The 22198-nt window shown below is 51.1% G+C and overlaps 1 protein-coding gene across 2 annotated transcripts in view; it reads left to right on the forward strand.

The window, feature by feature from the left end:
* The window catches only part of PTP4A3 (protein tyrosine phosphatase 4A3), a 166074-nt gene extending 147047 nt beyond the window's left edge, over nt 1–19027 (forward strand). For both annotated transcript variants that reach the window (XM_077809736.1, XM_077809737.1), the window contains 3 exons: nt 11288–11418; nt 13621–13695; nt 15672–19027. In XM_077809736.1, coding sequence (XP_077665862.1) covers nt 11288–11418; nt 13621–13695; nt 15672–15789 — 324 coding nt within the window. In that variant the 3' untranslated portion in view covers nt 15790–19027. The remainder of the gene's footprint in view (nt 1–11287; nt 11419–13620; nt 13696–15671) is intronic.
* The last annotated feature ends 3171 nt before the right edge of the window (nt 19028–22198 follow it).

A 22198-nucleotide genomic window follows, 5' to 3' on the forward strand; every position in this document is an offset into this window, starting at 1 on the left:
CATGGAGCCATTTAAAGCCGGCCCAGCTTTTAATTTAGCTGTAACGTCCCGGTTGTGTGGCTTTGGCAGCTGTCTGAGCTGTTGGAATGGCAGCTGAGCCTTTCTCACCCAATAAAGCTAAAATTCCATCTCCTTAGTCAGAGCATTGTAAGGAGAGCTTCCAAACCAGCATGAGAAGAAAGAGGTGTTTTTAACAAGAGGGCAATTCCAGAAAAAGCAAAGCCCTGAATTTTTCTTGGAAGTAAATCTAACTGCTCTTAATTACAGGGGAAAGGAAAACCCTCTCAAAGGGGAGGCTTCAGGACCTATTGACTTTCTGGGGTTTGTGTCAGTTGCAGCATTCGAAGGCTGCCATATGAAATAATGACTTATTTATTCCTTTTCCCCTCCAGATATGGACTTGAGATGCAAAGTTTGCATGCCCTTCTTAATTCCCAAACGTTGTGGGTGTTCAGAGCTGGGATTTTGGGAAACAGCCTTGTTATGCAAGGTGGCGGGAGCTTGGATCAATCCCATCTGTGGTTCTTATTACAAGCCTGTTTTTCTAGTTGAGGTCATTACGGTTCAAGCTATTCGGTTTGGTACCTGCTTAGATCCAGGGCCTTCAAGGCAGGCCCAATGCCCACAGACAATGTGCGAGGATTCCCAAAGGTATTGAGAGTTGGCCACGCTCAGTCCTGGTAGTTTTGGAATCCAGCTGGAAACTCTGGCAAGTAGGTTTGGTTAAAGGAGCTGAGCACCCACTACTTCAATTGGTTTCATTTGGCCTTAGCGATCAGTAGCCACTCTGAGAATCCAAGCCACAGTCTCACGTTGAGCACTCAGAAACTGAGTATCCCGTTTTAGAGGCCACTTCTTAAAATGTGGATGTTCACCTCTGTACTGTGAACTGATGATATGCCTCGCAGATCTGGCCTCTCCTGTAGCTCATCATTGGTAACACCCAATGTCCTACTGAAATAAACACAATTCAGATTGCAGATTGCTGCCAGGGATCCCCATACTCAAAATTGGGAAAGGGAAGAAGGCAGAATCAAGTTGAGTGGGGATGGTATTAATATGACCCCCACAGGGAGCCATAAAGCATCCAGGGTTTTAAAGGTTCCATTCTTCAGGGCATGACACAAGCGAAGCTGCTTATGTTACCCACTAGTATTATCTCATCCAGAGGGTATGAAAATTATGCTTTATTTTTTTGCTCTCTCAGCAGTGGCATGATGCAGCTAGAGAATACTCAAGACAGTCAGTCAGCAAAAAAACAGGCATAGTTCTTCTAACTGCCTAGGCTGTGTCTTTAATCATAAATAATTGCAGATGAGGTCAGGCATGAGAGTAACATGCCAGAGTTCTAACAGGTCTCTTTGCCAGGTAATCTATTAAATTCTCTGTCTCAGTAGTGTGCTTGAAACAATAAGAGCCATAGGACGTCCTCTCTCTCCAGAACAGACGGTAGCTCTCACTGAGTTACGTACGCACATTGGGTGCAGAGAGAGAGAGAGAGTGTGTGTGTTTTCTCTAAGCTGTGTGGCCGCCCAACATCTATCAAGTGCTGTGCACTTCAGGTGCCTCTCCCCACCACTGCCGCGCTGCTCCTGCCCTCTGCCTTGGAGCCCCTGGCCAGCTGCTCCCGGGAGCCTCCCGCTTGCTGTGCAGAGTGGGGAGGGGGGGTGCTGATATCAGGGTGTCCCCCTCCCCCCTGTACTCCATCTCCACGGTGCAGGGATCATGACAGGGCTCAGGGCAGAGAGGAGCTTACTGGCAGCTGCCGCTGTGTCTGAACAAGCAGGCTTCAGACTGGCGAGAGCCGATCTACTTAAAGGGGCAGCACGTCTCTCTCTCTTACGCACGCGTGCACACACATACGCACTCTGTGTCTGTCTTTCACACTCACCTCCCAACACATACTTGTGGTGGTGTTGTTGTTGTTGTTACTTCTTGGTACTTCCTGCAATGCACATATATTCTCTGTAATTTTATTCTTTCAGAGTGCTGTTATTTGAGTTGTTTGACTGGTCTATGCATTTCATAATTTTTATTTCTCTCCTACCCTTACATTTAATTCTTGGAGTAGTGAATTCTAAAATTCCTAACCTGTCCTGGCTGGAGTAATCATTCCTATGGTAACTTTTAAAAAATATATATGATATTTAGGGTTTTTGTTTCTACTGGTGGTGCATATCCCGCACATACCTTGATATGGTGCACATAACAAAATGCATTCCACACGTGGATGGAAAAAATTAGAGGGAATGTTGTTCCCCACCTGTGACACTGACATCCAAAAGCCGTATTAGCAGCTAGCGTGAAGGCTGCTCGCCTGGCTTACTTAAAACAAAGCAGATGGCAAGGAGCCCTTATTGATAGCACACAGATGTGACTGGAGAGATGACAGGTCCTGGCGTGTCCTACTCCATCTTCATCCACGGTGACTGGAGCGTCTCATGCCAGGACTCCTGATCCTCACAGGTTGCACTTGCATGTCTGAGGCGATCGCGGCTGCATGAGAACTCCATGGGTGACCCGTTGGCAGGCCTGTGGAGACCAGGACAGGGGTAGTGTGTGTCTCAGGACTACCGTGTGTTGTCCGGAGGCATAAGCAGTGAGCTATATGACTCGGAGCTTGGAAGCTGCCACTCATTCCACTTCTAAACCAGAATTGAGGGCTGGCCAATGAGGGCAAAAGAGGGATTTGAAGTAAAACCAGGAGGAGCTGGGGGAGACTGAGAAAGGGGTATCTTTGGGTGTCATTTATCTCTATCTAGCTAGCTAGTTGGCTAGTCAGCTAGCTAGTTAGTTAGTTTGTTTCCCCAAATCGTGAATTAGAAAAGGCAGATCTGTACCCTGGGCTTCCTTGGGTCCCGTTGGTATAACAGACAAAGTTCACAACAGCAGCAGCATTTTTAATTGTGCGTTTTACACATTAAGCTATGTAACATAGGCCAGCTGAATGCAGGTGCCCCTGCTCTGCTTCGGGAGCATTCCTACAATGGAGCTGGGAGCAGAACCAGCTGGTTAGGATGTCACCATCAGCGGCCCATAAAAAGGCAGAATAAATAGCAAGGGGGCTGGAGTGGGAGGTCCCAAACCCTTTTGGTTTCAGTACTCCCACCAGGCTTAAAGCTTCCAGCAGCTTTCCCTTTTAAACACTGGAGCAGCTATCACAGAGCTGACAGCTCTCCCAGCCTGCCTGGCTTAGGGAAAGAGGCAGCTGCCCACTTTCATTGGGGCTGGCAGTGATCTTTTCCCCCATCCAACTGTGTTAAGTGAGGATGTTGTACAGCATTCGGTCCCTGTTCCCCACCGTATACGCTCCAGCTCAGTCCATTTCTGCTTCATTTTTGGCGAGAGAGCCTGCCTAGTACTGCTCTGCACCACAGAGAGTTTCCACTGGGTGTGGAAGGCAGCGCTGACCTATACAATGCAGAGGACAACCTTGAATGGAACTTGCCTCATATATATTTTAGGGTGCATAATCTGCATGCTTCTGAGTTATAGGCACATAATGACCCTGGGGAACCCATATCCGGGTTCTGCTACTGCAGTGCTCTCCCAGTGCCTACGGCTGGGGGTGCTCAAGGGATGGGGCGTGTTGAGTGCACACACACATACCACAGTGCGCACAAGGGCTGTTAAGTGAACCTCTTCTCTTTTGAGCACTTCCACATGCAGTCACTGTTTGGAGCAGTATGCAGATGTTAACGTCCCTGGACATGGGTGTCCGGTTGTGGCTTGGCTGAGGGTTTCATTGATACTGGCCATTCAAATGGAGATGGAATGCCCCATGTTTGAATCTGTAGAGCCTGAGGGCGTCCCATGGTCTTAGCAGTCTCAGAAAACTGATGAAAGCGATGCGACTGCAGTAAGCACAAATGGGCTCGATCTGTAGCTGCTTAATTGCAGGGTGCTTTGGTTCTGGGTCAGATTCGGATGCGGTGATCACCAGGCCCTGCAATCAGGGTATTGCGCCGGTCAGACCCGGGCCCTACGCTGCACAATGCAAACCTGTTAGTGTGCTGAGATCACTGGGTGTCTCTCTGAAGGAGCAGAAATCTTTGTTCTGCAAGCTCGCCCGCATGTGACGCTCTGCACGACATGCAAGCAGGAGTTTAAGAGGCTTTTGATTCTCTTTTGGAGGAGAGATGTGGCCGGGAACATTAGGAACCTTTCCCCAGCGAGATAGAGGGTGCCAGTACATCCCAGGCCTTTCAGGGCCCCCGGTGAGCTCCGTACACACCGTTCTAATCACATCACGCTCATTCCCAGGGAGTCAGGGACGTTCGGAGTTGTACATGTGCTGTACAGACCAAAGACATGTACAGAATTTCTGCAAGAGGTAAGTGCTTTTCAGTCCACTATTCCCAATTTTCTAAAGCCTAATGAGTATGATTGACACTTACTAGTTCTAACCCCAGATCACTCTAGGCTTAACAGCCTTACGTTATGCACCGTGGTCACTATCCATCCCTGAACTTCAGCTTCCTCGGCATGGTGAGGAGGCAAAGTGCTTTCAAAACGCACAGCAACCCTCCACAAAAGATGGGATGACTCAAGCAGCAGGATTCCCTAATGCACAGAGCACCGATTCTCCAGCTATGGCCAGTGGGTAGTTGAAATTGCATCATTGATTTAGACAAACCAAAAAAAAGCCTCAAGGGTTTTTTATCATCTTATACCAGTGATGACTTCAGTACAAGGCGTTAATGCCCACATACATTCTTTCTGCGCTGCACCATATGTCGTTTGCATTTGCAATGTTGCGTTGGCACAGAGTAATGTTTCTGTACTCTGCTCCTCGGGGTAGGTGCTCTTCATACATTACAGCCCGTAGTGTGCCATAACGCCAGAAGAAGATATATTACTTTGTCTTTGAATTACACTCGTGCCTAGAGCTGCCACCCAAGATCAAGGCCCCATTGTGCGAGATGCATCCCCTTCCCCAGAGAGCTGTCAGTCTCAGTAGACAAGGGCTGGAGGGGAAAGAGGTGAAGTGACTTGCCCAGGGTCATGCAGCAGGTCACTGGCAGAGCTTGAAATAGGCTCCAAATCTCCTGACTCCAGCCCATTTTACTGACCACTGGACTGCGTTGTCTCCCTAGACTGGTCACCAATCCCCCTCCATATAGACCAGTCCACCAGAATGAAGTTATTACACTATACATAGACCCTCTGAGGCATGTGTATTTCATATAGGTCAACACATCGTCTTCCCATAGGCTTTGACTTTATACTGGAGCTCTCTAGTGACAGATCTGGTTGGAACATATTGAAGAAACTTGTCCTGTTGTTGAAAACAGAACTTATCGTGAAAAATTGTTGGCGTGTGTGTGGGTTCCCCCCGTCTCCAAAAAACCAAAACAATTTAATAAAAATTTATTTGGAAACTTTTAGTAAAGGGGGAAAAACCCCATCAGATTGAAAGAATACAAAGACTAGAGGGAAAAATAAGCAGTGGTATGAAAGCAAAATAGAATGAACAAATGAAAAGAGAAATGTCAAGCTGTGGATAGTGTGTAAAATAGTTTAGGAGCAGTGAAACTAGGGTTGGTAAAAGAGTGAAGGGAATATTTAAATACCTCAGAAAGAGGGGAGAAAATGATAGAGGGGACGTGGCAAATAGCAGAGTGAACAAAGCTGGGCTAAACTCCATCAGTGCACATGCTTTTGAGTTGAACATGTGCGCAGCTGCATTGAATTCAAAGTTAGATGCCTGGTTGCAAGTCTTTTCAGGGTCAGGGCTTATGAGAGTCAAGCTCGCTGCAGAACAGACTTCCGCCAATGTTTGGTCTGCAGTCAAAGCTGTTACGAAGTCTGTCTGAACATTTGTGGGCAAGTTTTTGTTTGGAAGTACCGCCTGGGTTTTTAACTGTTGGAGGCCCATTAAATTAAAAGAGATACTCCTTTTAAGAGTCAAAATGCTTTAAGAAAATCTGCCACACATTGTTTTATTTGAATACACAGTGCTGTGTTCCTAAAATGCCCCAGGCTGTTGTGCTTTTGGCCTGATGGATTCAGCGCCACTCTGCTTTGAAATACGGCTCGGCGAAATAGCATTCTGGAGTTTCCCCATGTATTGTGTGGGAATAATATACAAGCAGAACACCCAGCAGCCTTGCAGACACATTCAGGACTCTGAGGGCTTGTCTATAGCCAGGGTTTCATCAGTTCACCTAAAGGTATGATCCCTTTTAAACCTATTTAACTTAAATCAATGCAAAAGATTGTGTGGACACTCTGACTTTGAGATAAGCTAGGTTTATTTCAGTTTAGCTTGTCAGTTAGAAACAGATTTCAACGAGACCAAAATAAGCTGCTCTGAACCAAAAAAGCATCCACACGGGTTTGCACTCATACAACTAAACCAATGCAAACTCGCGTTTAGACAACTGCTGAATCAAATTGGATTCTCTTTTCCTTGCATATCAAGGAGTCAAGGTTCTACAGGCCAACTCGGGGTCTCAGTCATGTCTCTGCACCCCCACTGTCCTTCTCTTTCGCCCTTGTTGAAACCTGCGCATCTTCCTTTTCAAAGGTGGCTGCTTGTTTTGGGTGCGTGATTTGAGATGCTTCATTGGGGCCTGATCGCCAGAGGGTTGGCACTTTCTGAGCCCTTTAAGTTGCCTGAAGTTGGGCACCCCAAAATCACGAGTCATTTCTGCAATTCTCAGCCACCCCGTCTCTTTGGAGAGTCGGACTGCACTGTAAATCTCTTGGGAAGTGTGCTTCTAAACCTTCCTGCTGATGGTGAGGTTTAGAGTCGCGTAAAGCTTTAATTCAGTTACATTTGGGTGTGCAGTGAAAACAGTCTGCCCCAGTGGGGGAGGGAGAGTTGTAAATGATGTGGTGAGCAGTTTACACACACACACACACACGCGCGCGCGAATGACCTAGCACAGCCCACTTTGCTAGGGGCGTCAACCCTGCTCATGTGAGTCAGACCAATCAGAGCCTTTATCCTATCCAAATGAATATAGGAGGACCTGCCATGCCCTGAAATTGAGGCAGAATGAGGAGCGGAAAGCTGGAAATGACACAGGAGCTGTGTATTTTACATACATTGTTGCCTGCAGCCTCAGATCCATGGTCCAGTGTGTGGGATGCACATAGCAGTGCGGGGAGGAGTATTTTGGGTCAGTGTGAAGGAGCTGACGGGCTTTAACGGAGAGGCATACATACCAGTGTCTAGCTCTTGTGTTCCGCCACCGCCCACGCAACAGATCAGAAGGACTCGTGCCATGGAGGGGGGGCCGTCTGAAGCATCTGGGATTAGCCCCCTAATCGTCCTTGAGATGAAACAGTCATCACTGAGCATGGTCGGTAATTCTGTACTGCGGGCGCCTGGCTCACAGGTGGATAGCGTTTCTCTCTCCATCTGTCTGCAATGGGGTAACCTTTCAACTTGTCAATTCCAAAATGTCAGGGAAGGTTGTAGGCACCAGTGGGCAGAACCCTATTGATCTGGGTGAAAGCAGAAGAACTGAAAGGAGCCCCGATGTGGGGAGAATTGGGAGAGGCACTCGGAGTCCTGGTATGGGAAGTGGGGGTTGGAGGGAGGCCCTGAAATAGAGGGGGACAGGAGGGAGGCGCACAGGGAGCTGGTGGGGGAGGATGGAGGGAGGCAAGGAGCCCCATGCACAGTGATCTTTGCCGATAGCAGCAACAAGGTGTGAGCTGTAGCTCACGAAAGCTCATGCTCAAATAAATTGGTTAGTCTCTAAGGTGCCACAAGTCCTCCTTTTCTTTTTGCGAATACAGACTAGCACGGCTGCTACTCTGAAACCAGCAACAAGGTGTGAGATTCTCTAGTGTAAAGACAGACGGGAGGAGCCTGGGTTGAGACTGCTATGCAGATGGGGATAGTTAGAGGGGTGTGGATGAGGTGGAGGGATGGGGGCAGCACATTGCAGTTTGATCTGTTTAATGCTTAGAAGGCACTGAGTCGCGTCAATCATCAGACCCTTCCCGCCCACCCCCAAGGAGGGAGGCCTTTCTCCGTCACCAGAAGAGCCCACTCTTAAAGCTCCACAACTCCCTTCCCCAAAGAACAGCCCTGTGGCCTCCAATCCCTCCACCCCCTGCACTGCTCATTCTGTGCAGTTGGACCCTGCCCGGGCCAGCTAGACCCTAGCAGCTCATGTCAGGATTCTTGCCGGGGGCCCCAACAGGGGTGAGGTGGGAAAAGTGGGTCTCACATTTCAGCAGCCAGGAGCTCCCCCTACTTCCTGGCGCAGAAGCTCCCTGTCTGCGGTGCCCACTCAGAGTGGGAAGTAGCTCGTTCCAATGCCACGCACATCTAATAAGTAGCTGTTTGTCTAAGCACTCTCCCCAGAACCCGTTGGATACAGATCCTGGGGTATTGCATGGTAAGCTTACGTTGCTACCCGACACGCTGCTCCACCGGTCTCGGCTCCCTGCTTAATGGCGCGTGTCCTGAGTGGCTAAAGCTGGGGAAATAATCGTAATGCTAATTCTCACCTCTGTAGCTTGCTAATGATTATGCATTAAACCCAGTAATGAAAAGGAAAACCTGGGCCATACTTTGCCTTATTGCTGATATTGGCTATAGAGGCCTCAGCCAGGCCTGGGCAGTGCCCAAAGAGCTTTGTGGTCCAGGGCTCTGACCCTGTGCTGCTGTGTCCATGCAGAGCACCGCCGACTCTAACAGTCCACCCATGCAACGTCAGTTGTGTGACTGGAGCCTGCAAGATAACAGGCGGCTGAGGCAAACGAGCAGTGGGGTGGGGACGGGTGAGGCAGGATGGGAGGATGTTGTAGCCTAGACCGCTTGTAGCCAATCAGAAGCAGTTATCCCAGCTCACAGCCCCTGCCTACTCGTTTCTCTGTGGGTGATACAAACGCTTGGGAGGGTAACCTGTGTGTCTAGCCCTTATGGGGGTTGAGGTCAGCGTGGGGAAGGCAGCAGGTTAGCTTGAGTGTAACACAAGGGTTACTTCACGTGCAGCCCGGCAGGGACGCAGCACACCTACCTCCCCGACACACCATGGCCATCCTCGTATGGGTCAGGGTCATCCCTGGCACGTGTCTGCCCTGCCACCCTCGCCAGCTCTTCACCTGACTCTCTGTCACCCTGAACTGAGCGGTGTGAAAAGCCCTTGGTCTTGGCTCTCGCCAGATCCTGCCTGTTGCAGGCATGCGCCCAGGGCCAGAGCCTCTTTCTGGATTCCTAGAGGCTAAAGCCGGAAAGCGAGCCTTCTGCTGACCGAGTCTGACCTCTGGCATAAGAAAGGCCGGAGCGCTCCACCCAGTGCATCCGACGCCACGCCCGCAACTCGTGATTGAGCCAGAGCAGATCTGTTAGGCCGTGTCTACACTAGAGCACTTACAGCGGGACCGCTGTACTGACGCAGCTGCACCCCTGTAAGATCGCTCGAGTCGCTGCTCTGTGCCGAAGGGAGAGAACTTCCCTGCTGACATAGCACTGTGCAGACACCGGTGCCTCTGTCAGTGTAACTTATGGCACACGGGTGTTTGTTTCACATCCCGGAGCGACCTAAGTTATACCTACAAAAGTGGGAGTGTAGACATGGCCGTAGAAAGACTTCAAGAGACTGAGATCACGTCCCTAGGTAAGCTGTCCCTATGGTCGATGGTCTCACTGTTAGCAGTGTACACCTTATGTCTAGTCTGATGTCTTACTGGGCAACGTAGACAGCCCAGTCCATGTCTCGCGAATGAGATTTCCAAAAGGGAGTCATGATTTTGGCTGGCCCCAATGTTTGTTGCCAAACTTTAGGCATTTTAGAGGGCCCTGTCTTCCAGGGAGGGTTGAGCTCCCTCGGCCCTTAAAAATTAATCCTCTTTCAGGTGTGTCAAGCTGGGTGTCTGAAATCAGTAGCCATTGGCCCCTGGCTGTAACCTGATCTCCCAAAGTCCACAGACTATTGACATGTCAATAAATGACTTGTCAGCTACACTCAGTGGCTGCTTGGGGCGTGGTGGGATGGGGAGGCCGTGGGTTCGTTGCTTCCTCTGCTTCGTGGCATGTGTGTTGTCTGCTGGACTTCTTTATTTCAGCGTCCGAGCCGTTGCAAAGCAGATTGAATCTGCCAACTCCTTTGTTTAGCCAGGAACAGGCAGTGGGGGGTAGGGACAGGGAGTGCTTGTTTCAAGTTAAACTAGGCAATATTGCGGTTTCACTATCTGTATCCATCTCCCTTGTGGTTAGAAGCCTCTTAGCTTTACTGTCCTTTTTACCTTACACGCCCTTTTCCCAAAGAGGGCAGGGCTGGCCTTTCACTGGTGGCTTAATTGCGCTTTGATGGGTGTCAGTCTCCGGGACACAGGCCAGCTCATAGGCTCTCTTTCGGTGGTCGGGTTGGCGGGGGCCTTTCGGAAGTTGTAACTTTTTGGCTCAGGAAGGAAGTCTGTTTTCCTCCGAGTTCCCACTCCCTGTGGCTGTAGCTGGCAGCGTCTGATCCAGCAGTTACTGTTCCCACCCACACTCAGCTCAAACATGTGAACTGCAACATCTGCCAAACCCCGCATGTGTTTTGAGTTTATGGAGGCAGGAGCTTGGCCGCTCTCACTAGCTAAAGCAATAAGACATGGAGATGGAGCCATACCCTAGAAATGAACCTTTGAAAGCCACGTCTGTTACCTTCTTCGGTCAGTGCTGTAAAGTTACCCCTGCAGGAAAGGCTCCCTTATGGTTTAACTTGCTAAGAAACTCGGGTTGCCCCTTGTTAGCTGTGTGTGGCTTTTACTGCTAAACATTTACAGCAGCTCACCCAAGGATTTCAGAGCATGTAAATACGAGCCTCGCAGCCCCACCCCTGCGAGGCTAGAAATAATCATAGCTAGCTCTGACCCAGTCCTTCTCTTGAGTAGATCTCCATGTGCTTTACAAAGGAGCTCAGTATCATTATCCCCGTTTTACAGATGGGGAAACTGAGTCACAGAGGTGCCTCTCCCAAGGTCACCCAGCAGGTCAGGGGCAGAGCTAGGAATAGAACCCAGTTCGTCTGAGTCCCAGTCCAGTTCTCTGTCCACGAGGTCACACTGTCTGGTAGTAATCCATAGCAATGTGTCTGTCGTACAGCTGAGCAAACCGAGTCACAGAGAGGGGTAAAGCATCTCAGACAGGAACAGCCCAGTTCTCCTTCTGTTGTGGGGAGGATGCTGTGCTTTAGAAATACAGCCCTGGGGAAATGGGAGATTGGCGGAAGCTTCAAGTGCCTTCCTCTCCACTGTGCTGGTCTGTAAGATTCTGACTTTATGTATCTATTGCTAACTGCTCTCCCTCCCCTTCCCCCACCTGCCCTTCCATTAGGACTGGCCCTTTGATGACGGCGCTCCTCCCCCCAGCAAAATAGTGGAAGACTGGCTCAACTTGCTGAAAACCAAGTTCTGCGAAGACCCTGGCTGCTGCGTGGCAGTTCATTGTGTGGCTGGCCTGGGCCGGTAAGTGAGGGCTCGAAAGGAGCTAGGAGCTGCCCTTAGGAAGAATAGCTAGATTTAAATATCTTGTTAAAGGGAGATGTCTCCTGTTACAATGAACTGCTAAGTCCCTTGAAGCTTACTGAGCTGCAGAGAAGGTAAATTCTCCCTCTTTTTCCCAGCTCTTCCTTTGTGCAGTTGGCAGGGCTGTTCGTATCATCAGACCATGCTTGATGGGACTCATCTTGGCCTCTGTATTGTCAGGGCCCCTTCTTGTTTGGGGAGGGTCTTCCATGCAGCCACACAGGATGGGGACAAAAATCTTTTAACAAGAAAATGGGATTGTAAAAGTTCCGACGCTGGCAGGAGAAGCCAGGCCAGGTTAGAGAGATGAGATGGGGGAGGTCAAATCTTTTATTGGACCAACTTCTGTTGGGGAAAGAGACAAACCTTTGAACAACTCAAGCTTGAAAGTTTGTCTCTTTCCCCAACAGAAGTTGGTCCAATAAAAGATCTGACCTCCCCCATCCTGTCTCACTAATATCCTGGGACCGACACAGCTACAACAACGCTGCACACAACAACGGAAGAGAGCTTAACTCCTTAGGGGTTTTTATAAACACCCTGGATTTCAGCTCGATAGCCTCGCTCTTTAAGGGGGGAGGTGTGATCTAGAGAGCGTCCCTGGGGAGCAGCTGGGCCTCACACTTGTCCTCAGTGCAAGTTACCTAAAGCAGCTGTGGCCAGGCCGAGCAGGGGGTGTGTGTGTGTTAATGAGCAGTCTCCAGTCCTCAGCTGAAGCAGATTAGGATAGAATCATAGAAGGATCCTGATTCAGCAAACCACTGAAGTACATCCCATTGAAGTCCATGGGATTTAAACTTGTGCTGAAGCACGGAGGGGCCAGATTGAATAGTGGGGAAGGGGGTGGGACTCTTCTGAGCTCTGCCTACGAGTCACCATGATGAGAGATCGCTCACCGCAGGTGTGCAAAATAGGAACTATGCTGGGCTCTTTGAGCTTGGCTTCCCCTCCGCGGGAGTTGACCGTGCCCAGGGGCTCTGCCTGGCTTCTCAGTTTGGGTGGCTAAATAAATACAATGGTGGCAGCTCCCAGATGCCACCCACTTGGCTTTAATGGGAATTGGGCATTTGAATCCATGAGGTGGCTTTGAAGATCACAGCCCAACACCCCATGGTCTGGCTGGGTGGCGTGCATAACAGCTGTCCATTTTGCTCACTCCATTGCTTATTAAATCCCTTTAAGGTACCTGGGGAAAGAAAGGCAGGCACTACATAAATCAGTCACCTGGCCAAAACCGGGCAAGCTAAAGAGAGTGATGACTTTATACCTCTTCCCTGTATTTAGAGATGTGATCTGTCATTCCCTTGCAGGGCTTCTCGATCCTGGTCCCTGCCTGGGAACGAATCTCTCTTTTGGTTTAAAACCCGCCCCAGAAACAAAGCAGGATTCCAAGTGCAGGTTGTCACACAGTCGTCTGCAACAGCTTTTAATATGCTCTTGGAATCCTGTATCATTCACTTACTGGAGTGTCACAACGACCTAGGTTGTATTAAGGTCTGTCATGTAAACGTGGCTTGTAAAATCTCCCCCCGTTAAAACTAGAAGCCACTTTTCAGACACTTTGTATCTAGTCCACTTCGGTCTGGTTTGGTTTTTGTTTGTTTTATGGTTTGTTTGGTTTTTTTCCTTTAGTAATCTACTTGAAAATCATTTGCCAAATTCCTCTGAAATCAAAGCTGTGTTTTATAGGGAGAGCTCTGTCCTCTCTTTATTTTATCCTCCTTGCTTTAAAAGGAGCATCGTTTCTCTAGGCATGGATACGCTGCACCTCAGAGCTCCAACCTCGAGTTAATTTTTGTGGCCAAACGACAAAGCCTGAAACCCAGAATTTATGTGGTGGGAAATGGCAGTGAACACGCCACTATAACTGTGCTGCTGGGGTTTGCTCTGGGAACCTATTGTAGGAGAAGCTGGATGCAAGTGTGTCTGTTTCTGTGTGATCTCTGCGTGCTGTATAACCCGTTGATTTTGTGTGTGCATTCATGGTGCTGTGGGTTTAGCGTGGGGGGGATTGTTGATGTGATGACAGTAGGTTTGGGAAGAGTCCATGAGTTTTTCGGTGCTTTTTGTTCAAGGCTCTTATCACTGTTGGCATTTCTTTAATTAAAGTAGGAAGTGACTCCTCTTGTAATTACTTTCCAGAGCTCCTGTTCTCGTAGCCCTGGCTCTGATTGAGAGCGGGATGAAGTATGAAGATGCCATTCAGTTCATCAGACAGTAAGTGGCCTGGAATAAACCCCTCCACTGTGTGCTAAGCAGCAAATTGACAGTGTAAAATATCCAGAGTGACATGGCGTGCCCCAGGGAATAAATCGCCGGTGCTCACGAGAGGGGCAAGTCCTGTTTCAGAGCCGCACCGGGGGGCCGGGAGAGCATGAACTTGTGAACTCCTCTGAGCGGCTGGGTGGAAGCAGGGTGAAATAACCTTCAGAAACTTGCTTTATCCTCCCCTGAACTGGCAGGAGATGGAGAAAATGAGTCTCATGCGCCTGGTGGCTGCATAGAGAGGGAACGAAGCCTGTCATCCTCCTAGCTCTAAATTAGACACCATCTTCATATAAAAACAAACCTGGTGCTATATTTTTGTTTGCTTTCCCCCTGCGGCTGGCCTGTGCTCCATGGGTCGAGCTGTCTGTCGGGAGTCTGTGTGTGTAAATCGGTAGCCAGAGCTGAGCAGATCCAGCCCACTTTTTTTGCTGCTCATCATCAGTTGCTGTTTCCCCCGCTATGTTGGTGGTTGTGGGCCAGAGGGATCAGGGAATAATTAGTCGGCTAAACTCCTAGTGACCTATTAATGCAGACTTCATTCTGGAGTCCTGAGCAGTTCATTAGCAGAGCTCGGATCCCCCAGGCGAAGGGCTGCGCCTTCAGTTCTGCTGCATTGGCAGCTACTCGGTAAATGTAACAAAGATTGCAGAGGTCCTGGGCAGCGAAATAACTAAATGCTAAAGGGAAGGAAGGAAGGAGACGAATGGATAAGTTGATTTCTAGACCAACAATCATCTTAATCAGAAGGCAGGCGCGGAAAGCAGCGAGGGTCATGCACTGTGTGTGTGTGTGAGAAGTTGACCAAACTCGCACGTGCTGTGACTGGTTGGTTTTTTTTTCATGACAGACGTTTCTATTTAGCCGGTGGGCAGGGCAGTGGGGAGGGCTGTACGGCTCTCTGGCGTTCTTCGCTCCTAGGAACTCCACTCTTGACCATTCTGTTGGTCATAAGTCAGCCTAGGCTATAATAGACCTTTCTCGTAGCTGATACTTGCTGTTAGCCACTGTTTCTATATTCGTCTACGATCCCACTCTAGTCTTCATAATATATTCTGGTCCATGCCCTGCAGCTCCCATTTAGGACTGCAAAAATGGGGATTATTCTCTTTCCCCTTTCTCTGATGCCAGCTATGACTGCAGGAGGGAGAGAGGTTTTCCATGAACACCAAGTATGTCAGTCTCTATCTATGGTCTGATCCCCAGTTCCTGTCCCAGATGATGAGTCCCACTCAGCTATTTCTGCTCAGGCTTCTCCTTCAGGCGCACTCCATTTTCATTGGAAAGGTTTCGTTGTGTATGTAGAACAGAGCAATTCAAAATGGAGGGGTAAATCGGGGACTAGCAATAGAAGAGCCAATTAGCAGAGCCAGCCCCGTGTTCTCCATAGTCTGTTATCGGTATTAGCCCAGTTTTAAATGCCCCAGAGCCAAGAGGTTCCCACCATTTCCTTGGGAGAGGCTAATCCACAGCCTATTAGATCTCCCCGCTAGGGTACTGTTCAGCCTAAATTTCCCTCTGCTTAACTTCAGCCTGCGGGAGTTCGCTCCATCCCATATTTCTTGACTCCCCAGGTAACAGGCTTAGTGTAGCTGCAGACACGCAGGCCTCCTGCAGTCAAAGTTGGATTTGCTGCACAGCTGAGTGCAAGAGGGAGGACAGGGGAGAAATGCAGCTTTTAGGAACTTGCCCTCTGGCTTCACTAATTGAGCAGCAACCTCTCTGGCTTCGAACGCCCAGCCTGGGAGGTGCGTGATGTGTCCCCCAGAGCCTCTACGGCCACTTGCTGGCCATTGGGCCTGTTAGTCTTCCAGGGTTCTTTCTGGACACTGAGAGATGAGTGGGAGGCAGAGAGTGCCGGGGTGCAGGGCTGGTTCTCGGACGCTCCCCAGCCTTGGAGCACTAATGGCTTTCTCTTTGTGTTCCAGGAAGCGCAGAGGAGCCATCAACAGCAAGCAGCTAATGTACTTGGAAAAATACCGGCCAAAGCAGAGACTCCGATTCAAGGACCCTCACAACCACAAGAACAAATGCTGCATCATGTAACCTCAGCAACCTCTTGCCAAAACACACGCACAGACACACACATGCGGGCACGCAGGGTCGGACGGTGGAGTTGCGGGGAGCTTGGACAAAGTGGCACTGACCTTTCTTTGTAAATGGGGTGCTCTCTCTTTAAAGAATCGCTGCACCCCTGGCCAGCTAAGGTCAAGGAGGGAAGATGGTTAGGCATCTCGCTCCTGGTTTTAATGAACAGAGAATTAGCCCATCATTCCTCCCACCCCAAAAAATCTCCCTTCCCCCTCCTCACCCCTTCCCCACCTGCAGGCGGAGCTTGAGTTGATCTGAATTCTTTGCACTGAGAGTGAAAACCATCTGAACCCACCTGCAGGAAGAGATCTGTCTATGCTGTGCTGCCCTGGGGATGGGTTGCGGGAGGAAAAGCTGCAGAGAATTTGCCTGCTGCCTGGCGTGTGACAGCCACAGTCTGGCGATGTGTCAAATACGCTCTGTCGGGCCAGCCCCTTCCACTGGGTTTGCTGGATCGGGGGTTAGGACATGCTCTGAGGTTGGGTTTCCTCTCTGGTGACAGACATTCTTCCCTCCCTCTCCTCTCTGTGCTGCTCTTCATTAGGGCAGCACTGTTACGTGTCCCAGTGGGGCACGTAGGATGCAGAGCAAGTGGATTGTTTTATTTCCCTAAAGGGCTTCAGTAGAGCTGGCTCCAGTCAGTCACCTGGGGCAGAGTGTTGTTGAGGGAGGAGACGGCACTGTACAAACGCCGCTCCCTGGCTGAATTCCAGCCCTGCACTGAACATCCCCCGTGTGTCTCGTGGGACCTTAACTCCACAGCAGAGAACTCAGTTCATTCAGATCTCAAGGGCTCTCTTCCCCTGCCCAGCTACCTCCCTCCTTTGCCTGAAAAGAACCTGGCCCAAGAGTTCCTTTTCTCCTTCTGAAATCAAATGGTCTTCTTTTGGGGGAATGGGTTGTACACGGGGGTGAGGGGGTTTGGGAATGGAAGGGGAGTGCGTTGCTGTGGCCAGTAAAGGGTCTTCTAGCTGGGAGGAGAGGGGCTTAGGTGTGGATGCTAGCCCGCTGTTGGACAGGTGCATCCCAGAGCATATTCACACCCTCCAAATACAGACTCCGGGACTGGGTTGGTGCCGGGGCTGACAGGGAGGGAGAAGGGGCAGCCGGACAATTTGATGTCACAGAGGCGAAGCATGCGAGGGAATTGGGAGTATGTGAAGTTTCGGTCTCATTCTTGGATCGTAGGAGTTTCCCGTCTGGCTCAGCGTTAGTGTAACTAGCCAGGATCTGCTTGTTTCACCTTGAAACCCACCGTCTGGCTGGAAGACTGAGCAGCTTCCTACATCAAGTGAACCCCAGGAGAGCACAAGGGGGTGGGTGGTGGTATTGCTCTTGAAATTTGTCATCTTTTCCCTTCTGTCTGGGTCTGATCTTCCCCTTGGCACAGCGTCTGCTGCAGCAGCTTCCCGTTCGGGTAGCCAGCCCTCCGCAGTGACGTCCACCTTTGGCCATGACCCGTGGCTGGGGTTAGGTACCACTGCCTTCGGGGAAACAACATGCAAGGGGCTAAGAGATGTTGGGTTCTCCCCAGATTGCTGCAGCTGTAACCCCAGGCTCACCCGGCGGCTTGGGGAAATGAGCTGAGATCCTCTCCCTTGACACACATGGCCTGCATAAGTGCATTACCCAGGAAAGGGGAGCACCTCGGTTACAGAAGGAGCCCAGTCCGGCGAAGCGGTGACTCCAGAACTCTGCTTCGGCAGAGATGCCCAGATTTGTAGGGGGACCGGGGATTGGGCCTCCGCAGAAAGGTACTACTATTCTGTCTTACCCCTTCCTCCATTCTAAGGAATCCAGGGGAGAGCAAGTGGCCGGTCTTCTCCTGGACTGCAGGTGTCAGCTTCCCTAGAGCACTGCCCACGTGTGTCCTGTCACCTCTTACCTCTTTATTAAATGCACAAGCTTTACAAAATGGGAAGATGTTTAATGTGCTGCTTGTGTGATGATGGGAACGGGTGCTGCCGTGGGCAGCGTTTGGCTCGGATGCCGTCGCTGAGGGCTAGCGGGCAGAGCACACAGCGAGTGCCCACAATCACAGCTCCGTCATACGCTTCCCCTGTGGCTTGTGCCCATCACGTCACGTGTGTGTGTGTCCGTGTCCCGAAAGAGGAGATGAGAGGGGCTGGGAGGATGGATGCAAAGCGCCAAGCAGCCATTGAGTGTTAGGGGAGTGCTGCGTGGTGGTGTCCTCCAGGAAGCTGCCCCTGCTAATCTGCATGAAAGTTGCTGGAGTTCTAGGTTTGGAGAGGGGGTAGGAAAGGCCAATCTCTTGCATGCAGGTCCTGTGGCGGGGAAGGATTAAGAAATTCTTCCTCCAAATCCTGCATCCATTTCTAAGGGCTCTCTGTTACACCGTGAGCGGAGGGGAGCCTGTGCCTGAAGAAAGGGGAGATTCCATGTGGGCAGCCTGCTCTGATTGGAAGGGGCAGGAGATGGGCACATCCAAACAGGTGCCACTTGCTTCTGACCCAATGCCCCTGGGCTTGGGGAGTGCAGTGCTCCCCCGTGGGCATGGGGAGGGAGAACAGCTTGGAAACCCCTGGAGTCTTCCCTTCTCTATATGGCTCCCTTCTGTGTCGGGAAGAATAGGGCCCCGTGTTTCTTCACCGGTGGTGAGGACTGGCATGGCCCATGCCATTGCTTTTCCCTGTGGCTGTGCATTTCTCCAAGCTCAGAACAAGGCTCCTTTAAAGGAGCCAGGCTCAGAAATCACCCACTGCTGGCTTGCTTTTCCCTAACCACCAGCCAGTTGGGGAAGGGGGTCTCTAAAGGGATTTCAGTGACACTTCTCAGAGATGCAGCCCCAGGGAAGGGTTTTTCCCTCCTTCCCAGCCCCCTGGCTGTTCCAGGTTCTGCCATGAGCTGGCCAGCCCCACATTATCTCCCCTGCCCCCAGTATCCAGGAACTAGCGATTGTTTAAAACTGGGGCGGGAAGCAGCCACCTTCCTTTGTGGCAGACGAATCTGCAATGCAAGGAGTGTTTGTGGGGGAGGGAGATGCAGGAACACCGCCCACGGGATCTCTGGGTCGCCACTGCACGTGCTTTCTTGTGGGGCTCCGGTGAACCTAGCGATAGGGAGTTCTCCACCCAGCCGCTGTCCTGAGTCGCTCTCTGAGCATGCCCAGGCGCTGCCAAGGACGCTTTGCACGACCTGCTGTTTAAGGCCATGTGACATGGAAGATGGCCGATTTCCACCCTCCCCGCTGTGCGGTGGAGAAGGGAACGTGGTGGCCCGGTGTGAGCACGGCTTCAGCGGTGCTGTGCCAACTCAACCCCTCTGCATGGGTCAGTCCGAGAGGAGAGGTCATGCCTCTTCCGCTGTCCCCTCTAACTTTGGGGGCAAGCTTGGGGGTAAGGGGGCAAATTGCCCTCCCTCCGCCCTGTACACTGCTGTATGCTTCCCAGTTTGTCAGTGCTATCGGCTTTGACCTCGCCTGGGTTCCAGCTCGGGATCTCTGTAAGCAGGCGCCTCCTTGTCGGGCATTCGAAGCGTGGATGGGCTCAGCAATTCATCTTCCCCAGCCCAGCCCACAACCTCTCCTGCTGCCCTGCACCCAGCAGGAAAGATGGAACCCTCCAGTCTAGAAAGAGGCGCTGATGCCAGAAGTACTCCAAGCAAAACAGCCTGCAAGGTCACCCGTGCCCTGGGCGTGCTTCAAACTCCTCCTCGGAGTCGGCGCCTGGCTTGGCTTTGGAATCTGCCTTGACGTGCTCCGCGGCAGCACAACCCATTGACCCTGCACACGCCCTCCCCCAAGTGAAATCCTTAACGCAGGCATGCTGAAGCATGGGTGTGTGTAAACACATGGCGACAATTACATCATAAACACCGCTGGGTGTGCTTATGGGGCGGCTGTCCAGTGGCAGAACTGACGTATTTAAACACCCATCACAACATGCTTTTCAAAATGTGTTTTCTTCTTGCAAGGGCAGGAATTAACGGATGAAAAATGGAACATATTTGCCTTCCACGAATCCTCCGGCCTTTCTTCTCTCATCAGCTCCATTTCCAAGCACTGCAGGGCACTGCAGCTCGTCTATCAAGGAACAGGGGCTGGAAGTCCCCGCCAAGGGAAAGAAGAATATAAACTTCCCCCCTCCTGAGCAGAACACAAAGAAATGATGAGAAAAGATCCACAGTGCAAAACCTTCCTTCCGGGGAAGCCAACCCAAGTTGTTCATGCTTATTGCATCCCGAATTGGAAATGTAGCCCATGCGTGCGGGCCCACTCACCTGCCGTGCTGGCCAAGCACAAAGCCATGAATGGAAAGGACTCGGCCCCTCTGCGTAGTTTGTGATTGTAACTCATCATTGTAGAATCTTCCATGACTGTCCCGTGGGGATCATAAATGGGGATTACGTATGCTGATTTCATCTGCGCCTTGTCAGTGATAGAAACGTAGGACAGAACCTGTTCACGTGGATGGGCCCAGATGATCAACAATGATCTTGAGTGGCTCTGCTTTTGAGGTGCCCAACCTGAGCTGCCTTAGAGGGGCATTGACTTCCAAAAAGTGCTGACGATCAGGCACCATTGAAAGTCTCAAATTCTGGGCCCCTAAAACTGGACAGTCACCAGCCACTCCTGCAAGTCTGTGCCCTGCAGCTTCCCGTCTGATCTCGTGAAGAAGGCTTTATAGATTCTTCTGGCATCTGCCAAGGAACATGTGTAGGTTTAATGACTTCATGCTGCATAACTTATTCGCAAACCGTCTCCTGTGCTGCCTCTCCTCTACCCCAAACGCCACCTCCTGAGTCACAGCCGGCACTTCACAGGATGCTCACGCTGAGGCCAAGCCCAAGGGGTTGGTTAGTAGCGTTATTCCCCTAGCTGGTACTGTGCGCTGCTGGGAGACTGTGGTGACCTCGGGTCTGCACCACACTGAGCAATCAGCCGCTTTCACAGTGCCCCTGAGCAGGGCTGTGTTTCTGTGCCAGCAGCTCGTCTCTCATCTGCCTCCGGATCTTGGCAGGAATCTCCCACAAGGTCACGGCCGTTAGATGGAAGTGAGACGACACTGCGGTACTGTCTGTCTAGATAGTGTAGAGTAAGAGCGCTCTCACCAGCCCTGTCTTTGATTTGCTACCAGGATCCTCCATGCTAGGGGATACACTTCTCCACACAAAGGAGCTCCTTAAATTCACATGGCGACATCCACGGTGGTTCTCCACTGTCAGAATCCAGGGCACAGAAATCCCCGTCTTGGTTTAACCTGACATTAGTGGGTGCTCTACAAATCCGCGAAGGGTAGGAGAGAGTAGTGTGTTGCTGAGTATCAGAGAGGTTAGAGATGGGACAGACCTGCTGCAGCAGTAGCCCGGAGGGGATTAAGTTTGGTGTTTAACTGATGCAGATTGGATGCTCTGTTTCTCTCTGGTTTGCTCCTGGAGCGTTTATTTGCAGGCGTTCACAAAAGATGCTGTCGCCACTGGGTATTTGCACTGTGATTGTAGGTTCTCCTAACTTCTGCCCCATGTCCTAGGAGTACATACATCTCCACCCAACCCATCCCCTGCTCTCTGTGGGACACCCACCCAGCTCCCATGACCTCCCTTGGCGTTTCTCCTCCAGTCCACTTCACTAGCACGTTTCACCTGGGCAAGAAGCCAGCACGATAGGGGACTGGGCAGGGGAGGGGGCGAGGCATGGAGGAGAAGGGTGTCAATCGTGAACTGCTGTTGCAGTCCGTGGCAGCAGGATTGTACCCTACATGTGGAGCCCTTGGCAGGTTGGGACAGGAACAGGGATCCTCGTGGATGTATCATGAGTTACTTTAGAGGGCTGCAAAGTTAACCCGCGTCAGTGCTGCTTTCGTCCAGGGGTGGTGGGAGGGTGTTCTTGGGCCTCTTGGCCAAAATGCCTGGAGTGTCTCCATACACCCCCAGATCACAGCAGGCTGCAGCCATGTTGCTCCCCTAGTACAATCCATGTACCCTGCTGATAAATCCTCTTTTCCATCACATGACGGGCCTGCGAGAATACTGCACCCTGTAGCTTTCTCGCCCTCCCCTCCTGACCCTAATCCTCAGGGTAACGGCACTGCGGCCCAGGATGAGCAGGGATGTGCATCGGCACGAGCGCTTAGGGCATTCAGTGTGGGTCGGTGGCACGGCATAGCGCAGAGTGGCAATGGGTTTGGATCTGGTACGCTCCTCGGGGGGAGTGTGAGAGCTCCACCCGGTTCGGTTATGGGAGCCCCTTTGTGCCGCCCCCACCCCCATGAAGAGTTCAGAGATTGAAACAAGTGGCTCTTGTCTGTACTGGGGGGTGGGATCTGAACTCGGGGGGCGTTCTCTTTGGAGGGGGCTGGATGGGGACAAGTCACAGGATAAATCAGAATCAATTCCATTGGCATCA

Source organism: Eretmochelys imbricata, chromosome 2, assembly GCF_965152235.1.
Source record: "Eretmochelys imbricata isolate rEreImb1 chromosome 2, rEreImb1.hap1, whole genome shotgun sequence".
In the NCBI taxonomy this organism is placed as follows: Eukaryota; Metazoa; Chordata; order Testudines; family Cheloniidae; genus Eretmochelys; species Eretmochelys imbricata.